The sequence below is a fragment of the Schistocerca cancellata genome, chromosome 2 (genome assembly GCF_023864275.1).
Source record: "Schistocerca cancellata isolate TAMUIC-IGC-003103 chromosome 2, iqSchCanc2.1, whole genome shotgun sequence".
In the NCBI taxonomy this organism is placed as follows: Eukaryota; Metazoa; Arthropoda; class Insecta; order Orthoptera; family Acrididae; genus Schistocerca; species Schistocerca cancellata.
In genome coordinates this window covers 1,042,862,777-1,042,889,419 of record NC_064627.1, presented here as the reverse complement: position 1 = coordinate 1,042,889,419, position 26,643 = coordinate 1,042,862,777, and the positions used below count along the sequence as shown (strand labels likewise).

The following is a 26,643-nucleotide window of genomic DNA, read 5'->3' as shown; positions in this document are numbered from 1 at the left end:
GTGTTCTTGGCTCTTAAGGCATCCATTTAAGAGAGCATCTTCACTAGACAATTTTTTCTTGTTTTGAACCACAATGCCTCCTCCGAAAAGCTGGAAAGCAAAGAACTTGCAGCAAACGAGTTTTATTTCACGGTATTAGAGATGAAGAAGATACAGGTGTTCGTTCTTTCAAAAATGGCTCTGACCACTATGGAACTTAACTTCTAAGGTCATCAGTCCCCTAGAACATAGAACTAATTAAACCTAACTAACCTAAGGACATCACAAACATCCATGCCCGAGGCAGGATTCGAACCTGTGACCGTAGCGGTTGCGCGGTTCCAGTCTGCAGCGCCTAGAACCGCTCGGCCACTCCGGCCGGCTTCGTTCTTTCCGCGCGCTATACGAGATTGGAATAATAGAGAAGGGTGAAGGTGATTCGATGACCCATCTGCCAGGTACTTAAACGTGATTTGCAGAGTATCCATGTAGATGAAGCTGTAGATGTAGAAATTACTAGACTTTTTTTTTGTTTCAAATCATCGTTCCTATCATATCCCTGTATATTTAATTTATTAATGTAATTATATTCTCTAAAGTTATTCTATTCATATGCCGACAATGTTAAGCTGACACTAGATATTAAAACTCTGAAACTGGAGAAAAAATGAGAAATTTTTGTTGAGTATCAACAAAAATAGCTGGCAGAATTACTGTTGATCAACACTCCTCAGAGTGGAGACACATGAAATGAAGAAAAATATCGTGTGGACGACTGTCACACTTTTGACATATAACACGTTTTGTGTGTATCCTTCAAATTTAATGTTAGGGACACGAAACTCCTTCAGAACCACGGATACAGTAATAATAATATGGGAGCCCTAGAAACTTGCCGCCTCTTCAATAAATTTCTGCAGACACCCTTGCTAAGTCATAGCTCGTTCGATGTTTACCTCCGCCAGCAGCGAGTGGAAGTCACAATATTGCACCACTTCCTCGCAAAGAGGAACGGAAGTTCGCTGAGACGGCGACGTCAGCTACCGCCGGTGCAGTTCATCACAATCTCGGGAGCCGCCACCGCTGGCGCTCGTGTGACGTATTTATTGGGTGGCGCGAAGCGGCGACGCGTCACAAGCTACCGCGAAGCGGCGCGAGAGGCGCTGTCGGCGGTGATAAGCGGTGTGGCAGAGGTCGCGCCGGCGGGTCGGACGGGCTTCATTGACCAGTCGGCTCCCAGATAGGGCCAGGGACGCTGCGTCAAGGGGAGTGCGCGCAGCGGAGCTCTACTGTCCAGTGTTGGCGTGTAGCCGCGAGTGATCGGTCCAGCCGGTAGCTGACCATGGAGGCTGAAGCGTCTCAGACCAGTGTCAGGGAAGTGACCGGGGATACCGTGTCAACGCCTCCAGGTAAGTGTGAAACACCGCTCCATCAACTGTCAATTATTTCCATCCCCACTGCACCCCCTTTCAGTATTATTATCATCCACATTGGCGTTACTTCTGCCTTGTAATCTCGGTGTGTGTAGCTGGCAAGAAGTAAACAGCTGACGTCTGATTGTTGTTCTGCTTTGCATAAGAACTGTTTGCCAATACAGCACTGGTATTCCTCTGATTGTCGCTGTTATGTGTTGCATCTCCTATAGTCTATTTTTTCGTCCATATCTATTCCTAACATTCCATTTGATGTTACTTCCAGATTCTAATCTCTTTTCGTCGCTGTCTTTACTGTCATTGAGAAACAACTACAATTTGGAAGTGTGGAACTTAATAAATAATAAATGTGGAACTTAATAAATAATAAATGTGGAACTTAATAAATAATAAATGTGGAACTTAATAAATAATAAATGTGGAACTTAATAAATAATAAATGTGGAACTTCATAAATAATAAATGTGGAACTTCATAAATAACTATGTTCAGTCAGCTTTGATCATCCTGCCATTTCCGATTTTGGCACAGAACTATCAGTTTGTGTAGTTTTGGATCCCTTCATTAACAACTACATCATACTCCGCAAGCCACCTAATGATGTGTGGCGGAGGGTACTTTCGGTACTATTATCTGATCTCTCCAACCCTGTTGTACTCGCGCATGGTGCGTGGGAAGAATGCTTGTCGGTAAGCCCCTGTATTGGCTCTAACGTCTCGAATTTTCTCGTCATGGTCAGTACGCTAGATGTACGTCAGGGGGGGGGGGGGGGGGAAGTAATGTGTTGTCCGACACCTCCTGAGAAGGGCTGTCCCGAAATTTGAATAGTAAATCTCTCCGTGATGCACAACGGCTCTCTTGTAACGTCTGCCAGTGGAGTTTGTTTACCATCTCCGTAACGCTAAACGTGACGAAACGCGCCGCTCTTCGTTGGATCTTCCCTATGTCCTCTGTTAGTCCTACCTGATAGGGATTCCAGATAGATTAACAGTACTCGAGAATTCGGCGAACAAGCGCCTTATAAGCCACTTCTTCCGCAGATAAGTTACATTTCCTTAAGATTCTTCCGATGTATCTGAGTCTGGTATCTGCTTTTCCCACTATCTGTTTTATTTGGTCACTCCACTTAAGGTCGCTCTGGATAGTTACGCCTAGATATTTTACGGCAGACGCTGTCTCCAACTGTTTGTCATCAATAGTGCAGCTGTACAGTAGTATATATATATATATATATATTACATTTATTTGCGTTCATGGTCAGCTGCCAGAAACTGCACCATTCATCAGTTCTCTGCAGGTCGTTCTGCAAATTCTTAATATGTTCTGGCGTTTCTACTTTGGTATAGACAACTGCCTCATCTGGGAATAGCCATAAAGAGCATCCGACACATTCTACTGGACCATTTATAGGTATTGCAAACAGCAACGGTCCCATCACAGCTTCCTGTGGTACTCCGGATATTGCCTTTACATCCGTCGAATTTTTTCCGTTAAGAGCGACGTGTTGAGTTCTCTCTGAAGGAGAGTCTTGAATGTAATCCCAAATCTGCTCCGATAGTCCGTAAGCTCGTGTTTTTTTTCATTAAACGGCAATGCGGGACGGTGTCAAATGCCTTACTGAAATCAAGGAATACGGCATCAACATGAGTGCGTCTATGGCCACTAAGTTCTGAGAAGACATTCTGTCGCCAACCTCGTGTGGTAAGAAAGATGTATAACGTCTACGATCATCTCACAGGGTTTGGACGAAAGTACGGAAACACCGCAAGAAGGGCACGCTTTAACCCAGATACAGATACTAGCGGGTTGTGCTGTTGTATTTGACCACGAACGGCACCTGTGCAGTGTGCCCAATGCGTTGCAACTGTCAGTCGCGGTCACAACAGTGTTCTGTGTAGTTGCGAGTCCGCTATGTGAGCACCACTTGAATACGAACGTCAGCAAATCTTTGGTGTTTCTGTGGTGGGTGCTGCCATAACCAAGATAGCGGCAGTATTCGGTGTTTCAAGAGGCACCGTATCGAAAATTAGACTGCATACAGGAAAAGCGGAGAAACACCTTCCGCTAAGTCACCACGCAGTCGAAAGTGTGTGTGTTCACTGATCGTGACAGTCTGTCATCTAAGAGGATAGTGACGAAAAATAACTGGACGACGGCTGCAAAAGTCACTGTGCGACTGGAGTCACACTCCTGAACCATATGAGCACCAAAACAATACGAAGAGAGCTCCATAAGAAATGCATTTCAGGGTGAGCTGGAATTCCAGAACCACTCAACAGTGACGCAAATGCCCATAATAGAAAAAAAGTGGAGCCGAAGCCATAAAACTCGGACTATGGAGCACTGTAAAAAAAAAAAAAAATCCGATGAGTGTTGTTGCACACTGTTTCCAACTTGTGGCTGAGTTTACGGCCCAATAGTGAAACGTGGAGGGGGTTCGGTTATTTGGGGAGCTACAGTGGTATTTCGTCGGCCCCATGAGCACTTACAAGATCGCGTAACTGCGAAGTGTTATTTAACCATTTTGGCTAATCGTCCATTCAGTGGTACAGTGTTTCTACGGTGTTCTAAAACGACAGGGCCCCTATTCACACAGCTCACAACGCCCAGTACTGTTTTTTTTAATTTGTTTTAATAGGCCTTCAGCAGTATAACACTATTTAGCTACGGACAGGTGCAAGAACTATGATACAAGTCTATCTTCTGCACAGCAATTTAGTCAACACACACTTTGGAAAATACACTTCACTTGTAATCAGTTCTATAGGAGAAATGGTAATTACGCTGTTTTTATATATCGTTGGTCAAATTTTCATTCGACTCCTTAAAATCAATCTTGCGAGACATCGAAACATCGCACGATGTTTGCTTATTAGTAGTCTAATAATACACACATCAAAAGTTTTGCATCACCACAGTTCGGAGAGTTCCGGAACCTGTACAGATCAACATAATCATTTCGGCCCTTTTCATTGCTCATGAAAACCACACATTGCATGTTGTACTACTATACAGCGAGACCTTCAGAGCTGGTGGTCCAGATTACTGTACACGCCGGTACCTCTAATACCCAGTAGCACGTCCTCTTGCATTGATGCATGCCTGTATTCGTCGTAGTATACTAAGCGCAAGTTCATGATGGCACTGTTGGTCCAGATTGTGCCACTCTTCAACAGCGATTCGGCGTAAATCCCTCAGAGTGGTTGGTGAGACACGTCGTTTATAAAGAGCCCTTTTAAATCTATCCCAGGCAAGTTCGATAGGTTCCATGTCTGGAGAACATGCTGGTCACTCTAGTCGAGCGATGTCGTTATCCTGAAGGAAGTCATTCACAAGAAGTGCACGATGAGGGCGCGAACTGTCGTCCATGAAGACGAATGCCTCGCCAATACACTGCCGATATGGTTGCACTATCGATCGGAGGGGGGGGGGCATTCACGTATCGTACAGCCATTACGGCGCCTTCATGACCACCAGCGGCGTACGTCGGCCCCACATAATGCCACCCCAAAACCTCCACCTTGCTGCACTCGCTGGACAGTGTGTCTAAGGCTTTCATCCCGATCGGGTTGTCTCCAAACACGACTCGGACGATTGTCTGGTTGAAGGCATATATCATACTCGTCGGTGAAGAGAACGTGATGCCAATCCTTAGCGGTCCATTCGGCCTGTTGTTGGGCCCGTCTGTACCGCGCTGCATGGTGTCGTGGTTGCAAACATGGACCTCGCCATGGACGTCCGGAGTTAAGTTGTGCATCATGCAGCCTGTTGCGCACAGTCTGAGTCGTAACACGATATCCTGCGGCTGCACGAAAAGCATTATTCAACTTGGTGGCGTTGCTGTCAGGGTTCCTCCGAGCCATGATCCGTAGGTACCGGTCATCCACTACGGTAGTAGCCCTTGGGCGGCCTGAGCGAGGCATGTCTCTGACAGTTCCTGCCTCTCTGTATCTCCTCAATGTCTGAACATCGTTTTGGTTCACTTCGAGACGGTCGGACACTTCCCTTGTTGAGAGACCTTCCTGGCACAACGTAACAATGCGGACGCAGTCGAACCGCTGTATTGACCGTCTAGGCATGGTTGAACTACAGACAACACGAGCCGTGTACCTCCTTCCTGGTGGAATGACTGGAACTGATCGGCTGTCGGACCCCCTCCGTCTAATAGGCACTGCTCATGCATGGTTGTTTACATCTTTGGGCGGGTTTAGTGACACCTCTGAACAGTCAAAGGGACTGTGTCTGTGATACAATATCCATAATCAACGTCTATCTTCAGGAGTTCTGGGAACCGGAGTGATGCAACATTTTTTTTAATGTGTATATTTAAAGGGAGTGGAATCCCAAAATGCCCCAGCTACAGAGAGGAATTTTCCTCCATGTTGATCATCAGACGATTAACGTCCCCATATCTGAGTCCTTGTCCAAAGTCGTAAGATGGAGGTGGAATAAATTAGCAAGAAAGCTTCCATGATTGGATATCATTCTTGTAATTGTAGAGATGGCTCTTCTGCGTAGAGGCATGTTGTGAAACCACGGTAATCTTGGTAAGTGTGGTTCTTTCCATTTATAATATTTGCCTTTAGATGCAGATGCTTGCCATTCCTCTTCACACTGGATTCAGGTCCACACTTTCATGTGATACAATAGGTCCAAATGTCCAAAAAAGGTAACCGAATAATTGAGAAGGTTCTAGAGCAGGGCTTCACAACATACGTGCTCGCGGAGCAAGCTGTGAGCAGCAAGGCGCGAGCACGGAGCAGCGCGAGCACGCTACCCCCACTACCGGGCCAGAGCGGAGAGTGGGGAGAGTCACGTGGGGCACACAACAGCTGCCGGCAGTCAATGTAAATCCGCGGCCACCTGCAGGGATATCACTCACGAATTATTACTGTGAGAAATAAAACAAATAAAGGAGAATGTACACAGTGCCACTTAATTTTATTAGCTTAGTGTACGCCTTTACATTCGTATTAATTTGTGAACTGTTACACAATAAAAGGTGTCACTGAAGTGTGGGATTCTCTGTTATCTTGTACTTTTGCCCTTTACAATTGCGTCTTATGTTCGGAGTAATTGTTCTTGTGCATCATAGGCGCTGCGTGGAGTTTAAATTTCGATCAGACAATGCGTTTCTCAGGCGCGTCTTGTTACATTTCATTGCAGAGAACAGTTGTTCACAAACATACGTGGAACCGAACATTGATATTATTGTAGCCGCCAGTTTGTGCAAACGAGGAAATCTATCCTGAGGGAAGTGTCTGTAGAATTAAAAATGTTTTTCTTGTTCTGAAATTTGTCTCTGTATTCTCTGTCACACTGCAGGTCAATAATTTCTAGTTGCAGCTCAGGACGAATCTCTTCAATATTCGCTGAATATGGAGAGGAGAACAGATCAAAATCACTGTCTAGTGCTGTGAGATCTTGAAAGCGTTGATCAAATTCTTCCTTAAGGGCAACTAAACAATGTGAATAACGTTCACAGTCTTTGTGAACATCATGATAATTTAGGAAAATGAGCTAGATTTCCTGTTTCCAGCTGACTCACCCAAAGTGTCAATTTCATTTTAAAAGCTCGTATTCGATCTATGAAATGAGTAATTAGCAGATATTTACCTTGTAGTAAAATGTTCAAAGCATTCAGATGGCTAGTTAAATCTGCTAAGAACGCGAGATCACATTCAAACGTGCTCGCGCATTTCCCCTCCCTCCCTACTCCGCGATCTTGCACCTGCTCGCGAGCACGTGCCTGAGCAGACGCGAGTACTCGCGCTCAAAGCCCTGTTCTAGAGGTTGCAGGTTCCGTGGTCAGCTGGTCCACAGATTCAGTGTATAAAATACCGTCACGAGCTTTAATCCGCAGAAAAAAATATACTTGTTACGTCGAGAGCATACCATTATTTCACGTACCGACCGTGTGGCCGAGAGGTTCTAGGCGCTTCAGTCCGGAACCGCGCTGCTACTACGGTCGCAGGTTCGAATCCTGCCTCGGGCATTGATGTGTGCTATGTCCTTAGGTTAGTTAGGTTTAAGTAGTTCTACGTTCTAGGGGAGTGATGACCTCAGATGTTAAGTCCCATAGTGCTCAGAGCCATCTGAACCATTTTGAACAAAAATCTAACTAACCAACCACCTGCATTAGGAGCTTGCCTAGAAAGATGATGCAGGATCGTGCATCTGCTCTCCTACGCTTATTCCCTTGGGATGGGACTACCTTGACTTTGAAAATCAACTTAACAGCGCTTTTTAAATAGTAGACAAACTATCAGCACCTTCGTAACACACTTATTGTCCTGAAATTTTCTTACGAGTAACAATATCCACAAAGTCAATCTTAGCTGCCATGAACACAATCGTCAGCTATTAAAGATATTAGAAATCTGTTTTAGCATCTGCTAAAAACAATTCGTAGGTTGTGTATTATACTTCAAGCGTTTTGCTCTGTTCGTTTAAAATATCGTCAGCTTTAGCATATTTTTATGATTTCAGTTTCCATCCAGAAGTGTCTACTTGCGCACTTTTCACGTTTTCCTGAGTTCGGCGTTGATGTTTTTATCCTGCTTTCATGTGTGTGCGTGGCACTAGACATTTCTTGACGTAAAGCCCTAGAAGTGAAATATTTTTGCGTTTTTTACGTCAAGTGATGAGAAATTAGGATAAAAATATTAGTGACAAACTCAGAAAAACCTAGAAAATGTGCAAGCAGACGACACTTCCCCATGCAAGCGGAAATCGGACAAAAATTAATAAGATTGGAAGATCCGCTGCAGTTGTAAATGACCAGTTTCGGAGACTATTGCTCCATTATCAGGAGCTATATATAAAATGATTTTCCGTTGTCTGCTGAGACGGACGCTTCTCTGGCAGTTCCGGCACATTCTAATGTCGCATACACGAGAGCTATGCGTAATGCCCGTCTCACACCAATGGCTTTATGATGTGAGGCACCCGATGATGCAGCACTAGTCTTCGAAACCAGTCGTGCTAGTAAAATATCATCTACAAATGAAGCCGGTTTCTAAATTTTATCAATGTGATTCTCAGTTGCTGCTAAACACCAAATAAGACTTTGTGGGTCAGATAAAAATCTTAACTCTGACGATGTTTTAAATGGATAAAACGAAACATTTACGGCAAAATAAACACGCATATGGGAAACTACTTAGGTATTTGTAGTAACTGCAAAAAAAAAAAGTTCAAAAACCTTTAATAAGTGTAAAGCAACTTCTGACGCAGTGGCCACATAAACCAACGCCAGTCTTCACGAAAACTGCCTTAAGACTCAAAACGCGGTTATTTTTGCACGGACGCTTTTGGTCGCTTACGCGTGAAATAGTGGTAATAATTTACTGCAAAGATATCATCCTTTTCTTTACTATTTAAAAGCAGTCGCACGTTGCAGAACGTTCCTTATTGACTTAAGAACGACGCATTTCGCCCGGATAGGGCATCAGGTCATGTTAAAAAATCAGGAATTTTCTGCCAAGAAACATCCGTCAAGAAGGAGTGATATCGCATAAAACGTAATAAAAGGCAACCTCACGGAGGCGGCGGCAGGCGTAGCAGCGCAGAACAGGACCCCGCGCGCAAAGTGTGAACAAAAGTCACAGTTCGTAGTAATTGACGGAAAGTCATCGAGTAAAATGGATATGATTTCTAGCGTTCCCGAAGGTAGTGTTATAGGCCCTTTGCTGTTCCTTACGTATGTAAACGATTTAGGACACATTCTGAGCAGCCGTCTTAGGTTGTTAGCAGATGATGCTGTCGTTTATCGTCTAGTAAAGTCATCAGAAGATAAAGATATCTCTATGGTGCAGAAATTAGCAATTGACCATAAATAAAGAAAAGTGTGAGGTCATCCACATGAGTACTAGAAGAATCCGTTAAACTTCGGTTACACGATAAAGCAATCAAATGTAAAGCCAGTAAATTGAACTAAATACTTAGTAATTACAATTACCAACAACTTAAATTGGAAGGAACACATAAAATATGATGTGCGGAAGGCTAACCAAACACTGCGTTTTATTGCCAGCACACTTAGAAAATGTAACAGATCTACTAAGGAGACTGTCTACACTACGCTTGTCAGTCCTCTTCTAGAATACTGCTGCGCGGTGTAGGTTCCTTACCAGATAGGATTGACGGAGTACATTTTGGTTAGTACAGTCAGAGTACAGTTTGGTTAGAAGACGCTTGTGAGGAACGATGTCGGAAGCCTCTTGGAAATCTAAAAATATGGAATCAATTTGACATCCCTTGTCGATAGCACTCATTACTTCATGAGTATAAAGAGCTAGTTGTGTTTCGCAAGAACGACTCTTTCTGAATCCGTGCTGACTACGTGTCAATAAATCTTTTCTTCGAGGTACTTCATAATTTTCGAATATAGTTCATGCTCCTAAACCCTACGGCAAATCGACGTTAGTGATACGGGCCTGTAATTCAACGGATTACTCCTACTTCCCTTTCTGGGTATTGGTGTGACTTGAGCAATTTTCCATTCTTTAGGTACGGATCTTTCTGTGAGCGAGCGGTTGTGTATAAATGCTAAATATGGAGCTAAATGCTAAATATGGAGCTATTGTATCAGCATACTCTGAGAGGAACCTGACTGGTATGCAATCTGGATGGGAAGCCTTGCTTTTATTAAGTGATTTAAGCTGCCTTGCGACACCGTGGATATCTGTTTCTATGTTTCTCTTCTTGGCAGTTGTTCTTGATTGGAATTCAGGAATATTTACTTCGTCTTCTTTGGTGAAGGAGTTTCGGAAAATCGTGTTTAATGACTCTGCTTTAGTGCCACTGTCATCAATGACTTCACCGTTGTTATCGCGCAGTGAAGGTATTATTGATTGCGTCTTGCCACTGGTGTGCTTTATGTATGACCAGAATCTCTTTGGGTTTTCTGCCAGATTTCGAGACAGAGTTTCATTGTGGCAATTATTAAAAGCATCTGGCATTGAAGTACGCGCTATATTTCGAACTTCTGCAAAACTTTGCCAGTCTTGGGGATTTTGCGTTGTTTTAAATTTGGCTTGCTTTTTCCGCTGCTTCTGCAACAGCGATCTGACCCGTTTTGGGTACCATAGTGGGTCAGTACCATCACTTATTAATTTGTGGTATATACGAGGGGCGTCTGAAAAGTCCGTGCAAAAGTAAAAATTACTTACGTGTTTGTGGTAAACCTTTTTTATTTTTGACATAGTCTACTTTGAGACTTATACACTTCGTCCAATGCTGTTCTAATTTGTTGATCCCTTCCAAATAATAGGAATTGTCCAAGTCTGCAAAATAGCTATTAGTTGCTGCAATCACCTCCTCGTTTGAATAAAATCTTTGTCCCGCCAGCCATTTCTTCAATTTGGGGAACAAACAGTACTCTGATGGAGCCAAGTCTGGAGAATAGGGGGGATGTGAAACGAGTTGGAATCCTATTTCCATTAATTTTGCGACCACAACTATTGAGGTGTGTGATGGTGCATTGTTGTGATGGAAAAGGACTTTTTGCGGTCCAATTCCTAGCGTTTTTCTTGCAGCTCGGTTTCCAATAACGATGAATAATATGCACCTGTAATAGTTTTACCCTTTTCCAGATAGTCAATGAGGATTACCCCATGCAAATCCCAAAAGACAGCCGCCATAACATTTCCAGCTGAAGGAATGCTCTTCGCCTTTTTTTGGTGCAGATTCTGCCTTGGTAACCCATTGTTTAGATTGTTGTGTGGTCTCAGGAGCATAGCAATGTATCCATGTTTCATCGACAGCGACGAAACGAAGCTTAAAGTCCTGTGGATTCTTCCTGAACAGCTGCAAACCACCCTTGCAACACTTCACACGATTCCGTTTTGGGTCAAGCGAGAGCAATCACGGAACCCATCTTTCTCATGTCCAAATGTTTATGCAAAATATTATGTACCCGTTCATTCGAGTTGCCCACAGCAGTAGCAGTCTCACGCACCTTATCTCTTCTCCCCTCAGGGGGCTCAGCATTTAGTTGCTGGGTACGGGCTTGGCGACCCCGGGGTCCCTGAGCTGGCGACTGGGAAGCGCCACCAGTCCTCAATACCTGAGCGTGCTTCAACGACCACCGTAAGGCGCGACAGTGGAATGTTGTACGGTACAGAGCCCGGGGATCTTGGCTTAACTGCCTGGGTCACGAGGATGGTATAAACCTCTATAAAAAAAACTAAATCCCAATGTGTGCTGCACACCGAGGAGAAGCATGGCTGTTGAGGTAGAACACTTGCTAGCAGGCGACCTCTGGGGAACCTGCCGCCCCCCGGTTGTATTAGGCTTACCTAGGCAAGCAGGGCTCTGTCTGGGTGGACATTCCTTCCCCTAGCTGCTCGTGGGAACACCATGAAACGAAATACGAATAGTGCGCAAGCATGAGTCTCTAAGAAAGGAAAGTTCAATGCTTTAGAGTATGACACCCAATCGTTCCCTTCCCTGTCCACACCAGGGGAGGAATGGCGGTCTAAATTACCTGGTGAGACGTATTCTCCTCGAATTCTGGTTTGCAGCAGAACAGATGGGGACTCATTTCTGACACAAAGCCTCAGTTTTTTGTGGAAAATTTAGAGGACAAGTTTGGAGAAGTTGAGGGCATGTCTAAAATGAGGTCTGGAGCAGTCCTCATATAGACAGCATCCCCAGCACAGTCACGGGCATTGCTTGCTTGTGACAAGCTCGTTGAAGTTGCAGTCTCCATTACGCCTCATAAGAGCCTCAATATTGTTCAGGGACATGTTTTTCATCGTGACCTGTTGTTGCAGTCTGACGACGAGCTCCGTGCAAATCTGGAACACCGTGGTGTCCACTTTGTACGTTGTGTCTTCAGGGGACCTAAAGATAGTAGGGTCGCCACCGGCGCCTTCATCTTGGCTTTCGAGGGAGACACCCTGCCCGAGAAGGTCAAGGTGATGATATATCAATGTGATGTTAAGCCTTACATCCCTCCTCCCATGCGCTGCTTTAAGTGCTGGAGGTTTGGGCACGTCATCAAGATGTGATGCGAACCCTACCTGTCGGGATTGCTGTGCGCATTTCAGCGACGTTTGCTGCAGCAGCTTCGATGTCGCCATCCCTGGCAATGAGCCCCCAAGCTCAGGCACTTTTTGTTGGCCCTCCAGCCCGGCCATCTATTCCTGCCCCCAGGTAGTTGGGGGAACACCCTCTTCCGTTGCTCCCCTGTTATCAACATCAGAAGTAACAACCCCTCCTTCTTTGGGGACTTCAGTCCCCACCTCTGAGCTGGAGAAGTGCCCACCTCCTCTGGCTCCACTTGCGCCGAAGGGATCGCTTGGTGCCCTCCCTTCAACGGTTACTACCCCTCCAGATGTCAGCCAGTGGCTGAAAAAGCCACCATCTGAGGGCTGTAGGGCTTCCAGGTCTTCCTCGGTCCATGAGGCTGGGTCGGAAAAGCCCACACAGCCTGATAAACCGAAGGACAAACGGGACCCTACCAAAAAGAAGACAAAGCAAAAGGAGAATGACAGAGAGACAGAAAAGGAGTTCACCGCAGCACCTGAAGATGATGTGGAGTATCTAGCGTCCACTCAGGAGCTAGATGTTGCTCGACCCGCAGCTCCTATGGAAGTTGATCAGGCTACTTCGCAATCGGTGGCGGCGAGCGCTTCTAAGGCATAACCTATCCCCACGCCCCCAGGTTCTTTCATGTCTTCACAGTCAGATACCATTATCCTTCAATGGAATTGCCGTGGTTTTTTCCGCCACCTTGCTGAGTTGAAGCAGCTTTTTTGCTGCTTCCCTGCCACTTGTCTGGTTTCCTGCTCGGCAGACCCCCTCCCTCTGGCTACCAGGGTTACTATAAGAACCGCGTAGAATACAACAGGTTGTCTGGCGGTTCTGTGTTTATGTTCTTGCCACTGTTCCTAGTGCCCAAGTGCCACTTCACATGGCTCTCGAGGCTGTGGCTGTTCGAATCCGGGCAGGAATGGAGCTTACCATCTGTTCCCTCTACCTTTTCCCAGATGAGGCTGTCCCTCTTGCCAACCTAACTGCCTTGTTCGCCCAGCTCCCCCTGCCATTCCTCCTTTTGGGGGCTTTAATGCCCACCACCCTTTATGGGGTGGGGCCCAGATCTCGGGCCAGGGTAGGAACGTTGAGGCTCTCTTGGCACAGAAGGACATTTGCCTCCTTCACACTGGTGCTCCCACATATATTAGCTTGACTCATGGCACATACTCTGCCATTGTTCGCTCTCTTAGTAGTCCTGGTATTCTTCCATACCTCAGTTGGATGGTTCACGATGACCTCTGTGGTAGCGACCACTTTCCTATCCTGGTTTCTCTTCTTCAATCCCAACCCCTGACCAGCTGCCATGATGGTCTCTTCGTGGAGCTGATTGGGCAGCCTACACCTTAGCTACTATGGCCATTGCTCTGCTTCCTGGTGACATTGATTTGCCAGTGGGCGAGGCCACTATGGCCATTGTTTCTGCTGCTGAGGCAACTGTCCCCTGCTCTTCAAGTACCCTAAGGCATAAATTAATCCCTTGGTGGACACCAGAGATTGCAGAAGCTATCCAGGACCGCCAGAGAGCCCTGCAATGTCACCAGCGTCATCCTTCCCTAGAGAATTTGGTTGCCTTTAAACGGCTGTGGGCCGGGGCTCAGTGGTTAATCCGACGGAGTAAACGATATGTTCCCACCATAGGTTCTCGCACCTCCCCATCTCAAGTGTGGTCGCGGATTCAGAGCATTTTTGGCTTTCGCCCTCATGCGTCTGTCCCTTGCCTTTCTCTTCTGGGTACACTTTGTACTGACGCAATCGCCATCGCCGAACATCTGGCAGAATACTTCGCTTGTATTTCCGCGACAACAGGCTACAGCACAGAATTCCACGCCAATAAAGAGCAGGCTGAGCCTACGCAGTTGGGAATGATACAACGCCCCATTTAGTGAATGGGAGTCCCAAAGTGCCCATACAGCTTGCCCCGATGCCTCTCCATGTCCAGACCAAATTCACAACCATTTTCTTCGCCATTTCTGCGCGTACTGTCAGGGTGAATTACTCGTCCTGTTTAACCGCATCTGGACAAGGGTGTTTTCCCAACTCGTTGGCAGGATAGCGTTACCATTCCGGTGCTGAAACCTGATGCAGATCCGCTGGTGGTTGATAGCTATCGCCCTATCTGCCTTGCCAACGTTATGTGCAAACTCCTGGAACGGATGGTGAGTCGGCAGCTCATGTGGATCCTCGAAGCTCGGGGCCTCCTAGCCCAGCAACAGGGGGGCTTCCGTCAAGGCCGCTCAGCGATCGACAATTTAGTCTCGCTAGAGTCTGCTATTCGTACAGCTTTTACTCGGCGAGAACATCTAGTTGCTGTTTTCTTTGATCTTTGGAAGGCATACGATACCACCTGGCGCCATCATATCCTTGCTACGCTGCACGAATTTGAGCTTACGGGGTCCACTTCCGATTTTTCTACGGAATTTTCTCTCCAATCGCTCCTTTCAGGTTAGAGTTGGCACTTATTTTAGCTCTGCTCATATTCAGGAGAACAGTGTCCCAGAGGGCTCAGTTCTCAGTGTTGCCCTCTTTTTAGTGGCGATTAATGGTCTTGCAGCTGCGGTGGGTTCATCGGTCTGTTCCTTTCTATATGCCGATGACTTCCCCAAGCATCAGTGTCGCTGAATGGCAGCTGCAAGGAGCTATCCGTAAGGCACATTTTTGGGCATCCAACCATGGTTTTCAGTTCTCAGCCTCTAAGATCTGAGTGATGCATTTCTGTCGTCATCGAATGGTCCACCTCCATCCAGCACTCCACCTTGCCAATGAACTCCTTTGTATTGAGGAGACACATCGCTTCCTTGGCATGCTGTTTGATGCTCAGCTCACTTGGACACCTCATCTTCGCGAGCTTAAACAATGGTGCTGGTGGCACCTCAACATCCTTCGCTGCGTCAGCCACACCACTTGGGGGGCTGCATGAACAACCCTCCTACAGCTCTATAAGGCCTTAGTCCAGTCCCATCTCGACTACGGGAGTGCGGTGTACGACTCAGCAGCACCTTCAACGGTGCAGATCCTCGACCTGATTCTCCATTGTGGCGTCAGACTGTCGACAGGTGCCTTCCGCAATAATCCAGTGACTAGCCTTCTTGTTGAAGCTGGAATCCCTCCCCTAAGATTCCGCCGACAACAGTTGTTTGTGTCATACATCGCCTGCATCCATGCCTCGCCCGACCACCCAAACCGCAGGCTCCTTTTCCTATCTTCTGCACTTCCCTCCCCACGATGGCAGCCTAGGTCGGGTCTCCCTACCGCAGCCCGCGTTCGTTCCCTTCTCTTGTCACTCGAGTCCTTTCCCCTTCCTCCATCCTTCCGGCCCTCTTCTTCTACTCCTCCTTGGTCCCTCTCTCGTTTGTGGCTTTGCTTGGATTTGTCTTGCGACTCCAAGTCCTCTATTCGACCTGCCAGTCTTCATCAACAATTCCTGGCTCTTCTTGTCTCGTTTCACGATGCAGATTTAGTCTACACCGATGGTTCTGTGGTCGATGGACACACTGGGTTTGCTTTCATCCACTATGTTGAGCATCATTCTCTGCCTTGTGGGAGCAGTGTTTTCACTGCGGAGCTGTCCCCCTGCGGGTCCGGGGTAATTATAGGCCCGAGGTATTCCTGCCTGTCGTACGAGGCGCCTAAAAGGAGTTTCAACCATTTCGGCCTTCCATGTGATGGTCCCCCTTGGGGTTTGACCTCCATTTTTCAAAATTCTACAGAAGTACGAGCCTTTTGGGGAAGGACACCTTACGTGGTGTACCACTGGTCCTAAGTGCACCCAGACCTTGGCACTCAGCATTGCACTGGCGTTGTAACCATACCCACTATTACTCAAATTGGGTCTAAACGCCTTTTGGGTTGTCCAAGTTACGCCCATAGTGCGTCTCCATCTGCACCAGCGATCATGATGGACTTTCCATGGCACCAGAAATCCAGCATGGTAGCCAGCCCGTTGTGGTGGGGTCGTCATGTACCCTCTAGGTTGTAGCCCCTGACAACACAGGGATCGTACTGCCGATACCTGAGCTGCACCCTCCCCACGTCGGCCAAGGAGTAGATGCCCGTCTCCTTGGGGCATCAGGACTCCTGGCAATGGTCATCCTGCTAGGTGGCCCTTGCTGCGGCTGGGTGGCGCCCGTGGGGAGAGCCCCTGGTCGGAGTGGGTGGTATCGGGGCGGACGTTTCGCAGATGAAATGTCACCACGTATCAGGTCACTCTGCGGCCGAGTCTTTCAAAAGAAAAGGTACTGTTTCTAGTTCTGGTTCTCCTGCCCTTTCCCCCTTGGCCACTCCATGGGAGGAGGGACAGGCCCGCCGGCTAGGAGCAAAGTACTTCCCCCGCTATTTGGTCTGTTCTCGAACCGATGGAGGGACATTCGCCACCTCCAAGCCCATGTTCTTTGTTCAGCACATTGAGGACATCTTCAGGGAAATTGAGGCTCTCAGCAAGATGCGTTCAGGGTCCGTTCTTATCAAGACCACCTCCGCCACACAGTCGGCGGCGCTCCAGGCGTGCGACCGCCTAGGGGACATCCCAGTCTCCATTGTCCCACATCTGGCACTAAATAGGATGCAGGGGGTTATTTTTCATCGTGACCTCCTGCTACAATCTGATGAGGAGCTCAGGGCCAACCTGGAGCGCCGAGGCGTGCATTTCGTCCGGCGAGTCCAGCGTGGCCCCAAAGACCGTCGCATCAACACCGGGGCCTTTATCCTCGCCTTCGAGGGGGACGTTCTCCCGGAGAAGGTAAAGGTGATGTGCTACCGGTGTGACGTGCGACCCTACGTCCCGCCTCCTATGCGCTGTTTTAGGTGTTTGCGCTTTGGTCACATGTCGTCACGGTGTGAGGCTGAGCCCCTTTGTGGCGATTGTGGATGTCCTCTTCGTGAGGAACATACATGCACCCCACCACCTCGGTGCGTTAATTGTCCTGGCGTCCACTCGCCTAGATCCTCAGACTGCCCCGCATATCAGAAGGAGAAGAAGATACAAGAAATCAAAACTTTGGATCGGCGTCTTATTCTGAGGCCAGGAAGAAGTACGACCGCCTCCATCCCGTGCCATTGACCACTTCGTTTGCCTCAGTTGTGTCCACTCCTTCCGCGGTATCCTCACCCCTCTCCTGTCCCCCCTCCGCCTCCTCCGCCCATCAGGGGGCTCTGCCTCCGCCTCCCAAATCCCTCCCTTCCAAATCCTCCTCCCCTGTGGCCTCCACCCCCTCTGCCCCAGGGGCCACCCTTCCTCCTCCTTCTCCCCCCACGCCACCTGAGAAGCGATCCTCTTCTCAGGCGTCCATCAGGGAAACGTTCCGGACCCCGGCTTCCGAGGTCCGGCGTTCCAAAACGGACCCCGCGCATGAGGACCTTCTTCGGGTCCAGCCCACCATCCCTGTGCCTCCTCGGCCTTCCAAGAAGGCCTCCAAGAAGAAGTCTCTATTCCCCTCTCCACCCTGGCGCGTTTCGACTGACGCTCCATCCGTGAGTCGCTGCTCCCAGCCGTCCTCAGTTTCGCCGGGACGCTCTGCTGCCAGGCGCTCAGCTGGCCTTTCGTCGGCAAATGATGCTGCCCCTCCTACACAACCAGGGACAGCGGCCGCAGCTGGCGACGAGTCGATGGAACCGGATCCGCCTCCCGTCGGTTGTAGCGTTGTTCCCTCGCAACCTGGCCCTCCGCGGCCGTCGAGGTGACCAGCTCTTCCCCCGTCTCGTTCCCCCGACTTTTTGACTAGCGATGGCGTTGTTTCATTGGAACATAAGAGGTATTCGATCTCATCGGGAGGAATTACAACTGCTCCTCCGCCTGCACTGTCCGCTCGTCCTTGGACTCCAGGAAACCAAGTTGCGCCCGACTGACTGTATTGCCTTTACCCACTATACCTCGGAGCGGTATGACCTCACCCCTGTGGACGGTATCCCAGCTCATGGTGGGGTCATGTTGCTCATTCGGGACGACGTCTATTACCATCCCATCCCATTGACCACCCCACTCCAAGCAATAGCTGTCCGCATTACTCTTTCTGCTTTTACTTTTTCAGTTTGTACCATCTACACTCCACCGTCGTCTGCTGTTAGTCGGGCTGACATGATGCACCTGATCGTTCAGCTTCCCCTGCCGTTTTTATTGTTTGGCGACTTCAATGCCCATCATCCCCTTTGGGGCTCTCCTGCATCCTGTCCAAGAGGCTCACTCTTGGCAGATGTCTTCAACCATCTCAATCTTGTCTGCCTCAAAAACCGGCGCCCAGACTTTCCTCTCGGACTCTACTCATACCTACTCCCACTTGGACCTCTCGATCTGTTCTACCACTCTTGCCCGTCGGTTCAGGTGGTATGTCCTTTCTGACACCTATTCGAGCGACCACTTCCCCTGTGTCGTTCGTCTCCTGCACCACACCCCATCCCCACGTCCTTCGAGCTGGAACATACTGAAAGCTGACTGGGGACTTTACTCATCCCTGGCGACCTTTCCGGACCACGATTTTCCCAGTTGTGACAGTCAGGTCGAATACCTCACGGCTGTTGTCATCCATGCTGCCGAACGTTCCATTCCTTGTACTACTTCTTCACGTCGCGTTTCCGTCCCCTGGTGGAACGAGGCTTGTAGGGACGCTATCCGTGCTCGACGACGTGCTTTACGCACCTTTCGCCGCCATCCTACGTTGACGAATTGTATTGAATACAAAAGACTCCGAGCGCAATGCCGTAGAGTCATCAAAGACAGCAAAAAGCTTGTTGGGCCTCTTTCACCGGCTCCTTTAACAGTTTTACTCCTTCTTCCGTCGTTTGGGGTAGCCTGCGCTGGCTGTCTGGCATTAAGGCCCACTCCTCGGTACCTGGCCTGACCTCAGGTAATGCGGTCCTTGTTGATCCTGTGGCTGTCTCCAACGCCTTTGGCCGCTTTTTCGAGGAGGTTTCAAGCTCCGCCCATTACCATCCTGCCTCCCTTCCCAGGAAAGAGGCAGAAGAGGCTCGGCGACCTTCCTTCCACTCGCTGAATCTGGAAACCTATAATGCCCCCTTTACTATGCGGGAACTCGAACGTGCGCTTGCACTGTCCCGGTCCTCTGCTCCGGGGCCGGATGCCATTCACGTTCAGATGCTGGCACACCTTTCTCCGGCGGGCAAAAGCTTCCTTCTTCGTACCTACAATCGCGTCTGGACCGAAGGTCAAGTCCCCAAGCGTTGGCGTGACGCCGTTGTTGTTCCTATACCCAAACCCGGGAAGGATAGACACCTTCCTTCTAGTTACCGCCCCATTTCTCTTACAAGCTGTGTCTGTAAGGTGATGGAGCGAATGGTTAATGCTCGGTTAGTCTGGATTCTTGAATCTCGACGGCCACTTACTAATGTCCAATGCGGCTTTCGTCGCCGCCGCTCCGCTGTTGACCACCTTGTGACCTTGTCGACATTCATCATGAACAACTTTTTGCGAAGGCGCCAAACGGTAGCCGTGTTCTTCGACTTGGAGAAGGCTTATGACACCTGTTGGAGAGGAGGTATCCTCCGCACTATGCACAGGTGGGGCCTACGCGGTCGCCTGCCCTTTTTATTGATTCCTTTTTAACGGATCGAAAGTTTAGGGTACGTGTGGGCTCCGTATTGTCCGACGTCTTCCTCCAGGAGAACGGAGTGCCTCAGGGCTCCGTCTTGAGCGTAGCCCTTTTTGCCATCGCGATCAATCCAATTATGGATTGCATTCCACCTAATGTCTCAGGCTCTCTCTTTGTCGATGACTTCGCGATCTACTGCAGTGCCCAGAGAACATGCCTCCTGGAGCGCTGCCTTCAGCGTTGTCTAGACAGCCTCTACTCATGGAGCGTGGCAAATGGCTTCCGGTTCTCTGAAGAAAAGACGGTTTGTATCAACTTTTGGCGATATAAAGCGTTCCTTCCGCCATCCTTACATCTCGGTCCCGTTGTTCTCCCATTCGTGGACACAACTAAGTTTCTAGGGCTCACGTTGGACAGGAAACTGTGTTGATCTCCACATGTCTCTTATTTGGCGGCCCGTTGTACACGTTCCCTTAATGTCCTCAGAGTTCTTAGCGGTTCATCTTGGGGAGCGGATCGCACTGTCCTGCTTCGCTTGTATCGGTCCATAGTCCAATCGAAGCTGGATTATGGGAGCTTCGTCTACTCGTCCGCTCGGCCGTCCCTCTTCCGCCGGCTCAACTCCATCCACCATCGGGGGATACGTCTTGCGACCGGAGCCTTCTACACTAGTCCTGTCGAGAGTCTTTATGCTGAAGCTGCCGAGTTACCGTTGACCTACCGGCGTGACGTACTGCTGTGTCGGTATGCCTGCCGGCTGTCGTCTATGCCTGACCACCCCTCTTACAAGTCCTTCTTCGCCGATTCTCTCGACCGTCAGTACAGGTTGTATGTGTCTGCCCTGCTGCCCCCCAGAGTCCGCTTCCGTCGCCTGCTTCGACAATTGGATTTTGCCCTCCCTACCACCTTCAGAGAGGGTGAGAGTCCGACACCACCTTGGCTCCAGGCTCCGGTTCATATTTATCTCGACCTCAGCTCACTCCCGAAGGAGGGTACTCCGGCTGCAGTGTATTGCTCACGGTGTGTCGAACTTCGTGCTCGACTTGCCGGTCACACCTTTATTTACACCGATGGCTCCAAAACTGACGATGGTGTCGGCTGTGCCTTTGTCGTCGGGGCCGCCACATTTAAATACCGGCTCCTCGACCAATGTTCCAGCTTTACGGCCGAGCTTTTTGCTCTCCATCAGGCTGTTCAGTATGCCCGCCGCCACCGCCATTCATCATATGTACTCTGCTCTGACTCACTCAGTGCTCTTCAGAGCCTTGGAGCTCCCTATCCAGTCCATCCCTTGATTCAACCGATACAGCAGTCCCTCCATTCTTTCGCTGATAACGGTGGTTCTGTCAGCTTTCTGTGGGTTCCCGGACATGTAAGAGTGCCTGGGAATGAGGCTGCGGATGCTGCAGCCAAGGCTGCAGTCCTCCTGCCTCGGCCAGCCTCCCATTGTGTCCTGTCATCCGACGTTCGTGGGGATGTATGTAAGAGGCTTGTGTCGTTGTGGTGGGATGCTTGGTCATCCCTCCAAGGAAACAAGCTCCGGGCAGTAAAACCGCTACCAACTGCTTGGACAACATCCTCCCGACCATCTCGGCGCGAGGAGGTCCTTCTGACCAGGTTGCGGATTGGGCATTGCCGGTTTAGCCACCGCTACCTGCTCTCCAGTGACCCAGCCCCGCAGTGCCCTTGTGGTCAGGCATTAACAGTGCGCCATGTTTTATTGTCGTGTCCTCGTTTTAGTCAATTTCATGTTGTCCTGTCCCTGCCATCTACTTTACCGGATGTTTTAGCTGATGACGCTCGAGCAGCTGCTCGTATTCTGCGTTTTATAACTTTAACTGGCTTGTCCAAAGACATTTAATCTTTTTACTTATTTTGTCTGCATCTTTGTCAGGTCCTTCTGGTGTCCCCTCCATCCCCTTGAGTTTTACCAGATTCCATGTGCTCTAACAACAGTGACTGGGCGCTAATGACCTCAGCAGTTGAGCGCCCTTAAACCCAACCAAAAAAAAAGCTGCGGAGCTGGTTGCTCTTTATCGTGCACTCGCTCACCTCTCCTCCTGCCCTGGGGAGTCATTTGTCATATGCGTTGACTCCCTGAGTGGATTGCAAGCACTCGTCCAGTGCTTTTCTCGGGACCCTTTGGTGTGCAGTATTCAAAATGCTGTTTTTGCTTTCGACGAGTGTGGTCGTTCAGCGACGTTTGTGTGGACCCCGGGCCACATCGGCATTCCAAGAAACGAACGTGTCGATCGGTTGGCCAAGCAGGCCACCACTTCGCCACCCCTGGAGCTTGATCTCATGAAAAGAGACCTCTAGTCAGCCCTACATAGCAAGGTCCGCGATGTCTGGAGCTCTGAATGGTCTGTCTTGAACACGCCAAATAAGCTCTGCATGGTCAAGTCGTCCACGACCGTATGGAACTCATCTTTGAGGGGCACGTGTAGGGACTCAGTTGTTCTCTGCTGTTTCCGAACTGGACATACATGGTTGACCCACAGCTATCTCCTTCGTTGTGAGAATCCGCTCAAGCGTCGCTGTGATGCAGGGCTGACAGTGGTCCATCTTCTGATGGACTGCCCCCTTTTAGCCCCCTTGCGGCAGCCCTTTAATTTACCAGCTGCACTTCCTTTAATTCTTGGTGATGATGCCTCTATAGCTGACTCAGTTTTACATTTTACCCGTGTAGCTGGGTTTTATCACTCACTCTAGTGTGGGCGCTCTCGCATGATTTCTCAGGCTACTCGCATTCCAGCGACTTTTAATTGTGACGTGGATACCAAAATAGTATCTTTTATGGTAACAAGTTGTGTTGGTACCTCTATCAACGCTTTCCAGCTGGAGGTTCTTCATTTGTAGTTGAGTGGTTGGCATTTTACCTGATCCATTAACTACTGTAGTCTGTTTTACCTTAGTCAACTATTTGCTCTGCTCCTTTTAAGTTTCCTCTATTTTGTGTTACTGCGGTGTTCATTTTAGCTCTGTACCCCTTAGTGTTCCCTCCCTCTGGGTGCAGAGGTTGCTGTGTAGGCCTTTACAAGTATGTCTGTTTGGAACTGGGGACTGATGACCTCGATGTTTAGCCTCCATCAAACCCCAAAACCAACCAACCAATCTCTTCTGACATCCATCACCATATCATGCGTTTTACCAATGATTTCTGGAGTCGTAACCTCCACAGGTAGTCCAGAACGCTCAGCATCATTTGTGCTCATATGGCAACTCTGAAAATTTTGAAACCACTTATGAACTGTTCTAATCGAAGGTGCAGAGTCACCGTAATGTTTATCAAGCCTCTCTTTAGTCTCCTGAGGCGGTTTTCCTTTCAAAGAGTAATGTTTCATCATCACACGAAATTCTTTTTCGTCCATTTTTTGACAATCACTCGACTTCCTTGGTTCACACGAATGCCAAACACAAAGAAATAGACCGATGTGACTGAAACTTGGTGTGCGTTCTTTCCAAAGATGCTACTAAATGTATACCGCAGAGACAGGCTGGACAGTGAAGGGGGAGGCGTGTTTATAGCGACAAGAAGTGCAATAGTATCGAAGGTAATTGACGGAGATCCGAAATGTGAAATGATTTGGGTGAAGGTCACGGTTAAAGCAGGCTCAGACATGGTAATTAGATGTCTCTATAGGCCCCCTGGCTCAGCAGCTGTTGTGGCTGAGCACCTGAAGTATAATTTGGAAAATATTTCGAGTAGATTTCCCCACCATGTTATAGTTCTGGGTGGAGATTTTAATTTGCCGGATATAGACTGGGAGACTCAGACGTTCATAACGGGTGGCAGGGACAAAGAATCCAGTGAAATTTTTTTAAGTGCTTTATCTGAAAACTACCTTGAGCAGTTAAACAGAGAACCGACTCGTGGCGATAACATATTAGACCTTCTGGTGACAAAAAGACCCGAACTATTTGAAAAAGTTAACGCAGAACAGGGAATCAGCGATCATAAAGCGGTTACGGCATCGATGATTTCAGCCGTAAATAGGAATATTAAAAAGGGTAGGAAGATTTTTCTGTTTAGAAAAAGTGACAAAAAGCAGATTTCAGAGTACCTGTTGGCTCAACACAAAAGTTTTGTCTCAAGTACAGATAGTGTTGGGGATCAGTGGACAAAGTTCAAAACCGTCGTACGTAATGCGTTAGATGAGTATGTGCCAAGCAAGATCGTAAGAGATGGAAAACAGCCACCGCGGTACAACAACCGAGTTAGAAAACTGCTGCGGAAGCAAAGGGAACTTCACAGCAAACATAAACATAGCCAAAGCCTTGCAGACAAACAAAAATTACGCGAAGCGAAATGTAATGTGAGGAGGGCTATGCGAGAGGCGTTCAATGAATTCGAAAGTAAAGTTCTATGTACTGACTTGGCAGAAAATCCTAAGAAATTTTGGTCTTATGTCAAAGCGGTAGGTGGATCAAAACAAAATGTCCAGACACTCTGTGACCAAAATGGTACTGAAACAGAAGATGACAGACTAAAGGCCGAAATACTAAATGTCTTTTTCCAAAGTTGTTTCACAGAGGAAGATTGCACTGTAGTTCCTTCTCTAGATTGTCGCACAGATGACAAAATGGTAGATATCGAAATAGACGACAGAGGGATAGAGAAACAATTAAAATCGCTCAAAAGAGGAAAGGACTCTGGACCTGATGGGATACCAGTTCAATTTTACACAGAGTACGCGAAGGAACTTGCCCCCCTTCTTGCAGCGGTGTACCGTAGGTCTCTAGAAGAGCGTAGCGTTCCAAAGTATTGGAAAAGGGCACAGGTCATCCCCGTTTTCAAGAAGGGACGTCGAACAGCTGTGCAGAACTATAGACCTATATCTTCAACGTCGATCAGTTGTAGAATTTTCGAACACGTATTGTGTTCGAGTATAATGACTTTTCTGGAGACTAGAAATCTACTCTGTAGGAATCAGCATGGGTTTCGAAAAAGACGGTCATCTGAAACCCAGCTCGCGCTATACGTCCACGAGACTCAGAGGGCCATAGACACGGGTTGACAGGTAGATGCCGTGTTTCTTGACTTCCGCAAGGCGTTCGATACAGTTCCCCACAGTCGTTTAATGAACAAAGTAAGAGCATATGGACTATCAGACCAATTGTGTGATTGGATTGAGGAGTTCCTAGATAACAGGACGCAGCATGTCATTCTCAATGGAGAGAAGTCTTCCGAAGTAAGAGTGATTTCAGGTGTGCCGCAGGGGAGTGTCATAGGACTGTTGCTGTTCACAATATACATAAATGACCTTGTGGATGACATCGGAAGTTCATTGAGGCTTTTTGCAGATGATGCTGTGGTGTATCGAGAGGTTGTAACAATGGAAAATTGTACTGAAATGCAGGAGGATCTGCAGCGAATTGACGCATGGTGCAGGGAATGTCAATTGAATCTCAATGTAGACAAGTGTAATGTGCTGCGAATACACAGAAAGATAGATCCTTTATCATTTAGCTACAAAATAGCAGGTCAGCAACTGGAAGCAGTTAATACCATAAATTATCTGGGAGTACGCATTAGGAGTGATTTAAAATGGAATGATCATATAATGTTGATCGTCGGTAAAGCAGATGCCAGACTGAGATTCATTGGAAGAATCCTAAGGAAATGCAATCCGAAGTCAAAGGAAGTAGGTTACAGTACGCTTGTTCGCCCACTGCTTGAATACTGCTCAGCAGTGTGGGATCCGTACCAGATAGGGTTGATAGAAGATATAGAGAAGATCCAACGGAGAGCAGCGCGCTTCGTTACAAGATCATTTAGTAATCGCGAAAGCGTTACGGAGATGCTAGATAAACTCCAGTGGAAGACTCTGCAGGAGAGACGCTCAGTAGCTCGGTACGGGCTTTTGTCAAAGTTTCGAGAACATACCTTCACCGAAGAGTCAAACAGTATATTGCTCCCTCCTACGTATATCTCGCGAAGAGACCATGAGGATAAAATCAGAGAGATTAGAGCCCACACAGAGGCATACCGACAATCCTCCTTTCCACGAACAATACGAGACTGGAATAGAAGGGAGAACCGATAGAGGTACTCAAGGTACCCTCCGCCACACACCGTCAGGTGGCTTGCGGAGTATGGATGTAGATGTAGATGTAAATAAACATGACCTCGATACGCGCCGGTGGTGCCATCTCTCGGAATTTGCACGTACTTTTCAAACGCCCCTCGTATCTCTCAATTGCTGTCGATACTATCTCCTTGAAATCATTCCACAACTTTTCTATGCTTACATGATGAGTTCGGAAGGAGAGCAGAATGTCTATTAAAAAGACGTTAAGAGCATTTTTATCAGCTTTTTTTAAATAGATATCCTTTGCGTTTTTTTATGGTTGTAGGAGTTACGGTATTCAGCCATGTGGTCGCTAATCTCTGTATTCGTCACGATACTCACTATTTGTCCAGGATTATTTGTTGTTAAGAGGTCAAGTATGCTTTCGCAACCATTTACGCTTCGAGTGGGCTCATGAACTAATTCTTCAAAATAATTTTCTGAGAAAGAATTCAGTACAATTTCGGATGACGTTTTATGTTTGCCGCCGGCTTTAAGTGTATAATTTTTCCAACATATCGAGGGTAGATCAAAGTCACCACTGACTATAATTGTATGAGTGGGGTACCTATTTGAAGT

General features: G+C 48.0%; 1 protein-coding gene across 1 annotated transcript in view; it reads left to right on the top strand.

The window, feature by feature from the left end:
• The first annotated feature begins 1,220 nt into the window (after positions 1–1,220).
• Positions 1,221–26,643, top strand: part of LOC126163021 (sterol O-acyltransferase 2-like) — a 239,914-nt gene continuing 214,491 nt past the window's right edge. The window contains exon 1 of the mRNA XM_049919891.1: positions 1,221–1,388. Coding sequence (XP_049775848.1) covers positions 1,322–1,388 — 67 coding nt within the window. The 5' untranslated portion in view covers positions 1,221–1,321. The remainder of the gene's footprint in view (positions 1,389–26,643) is intronic.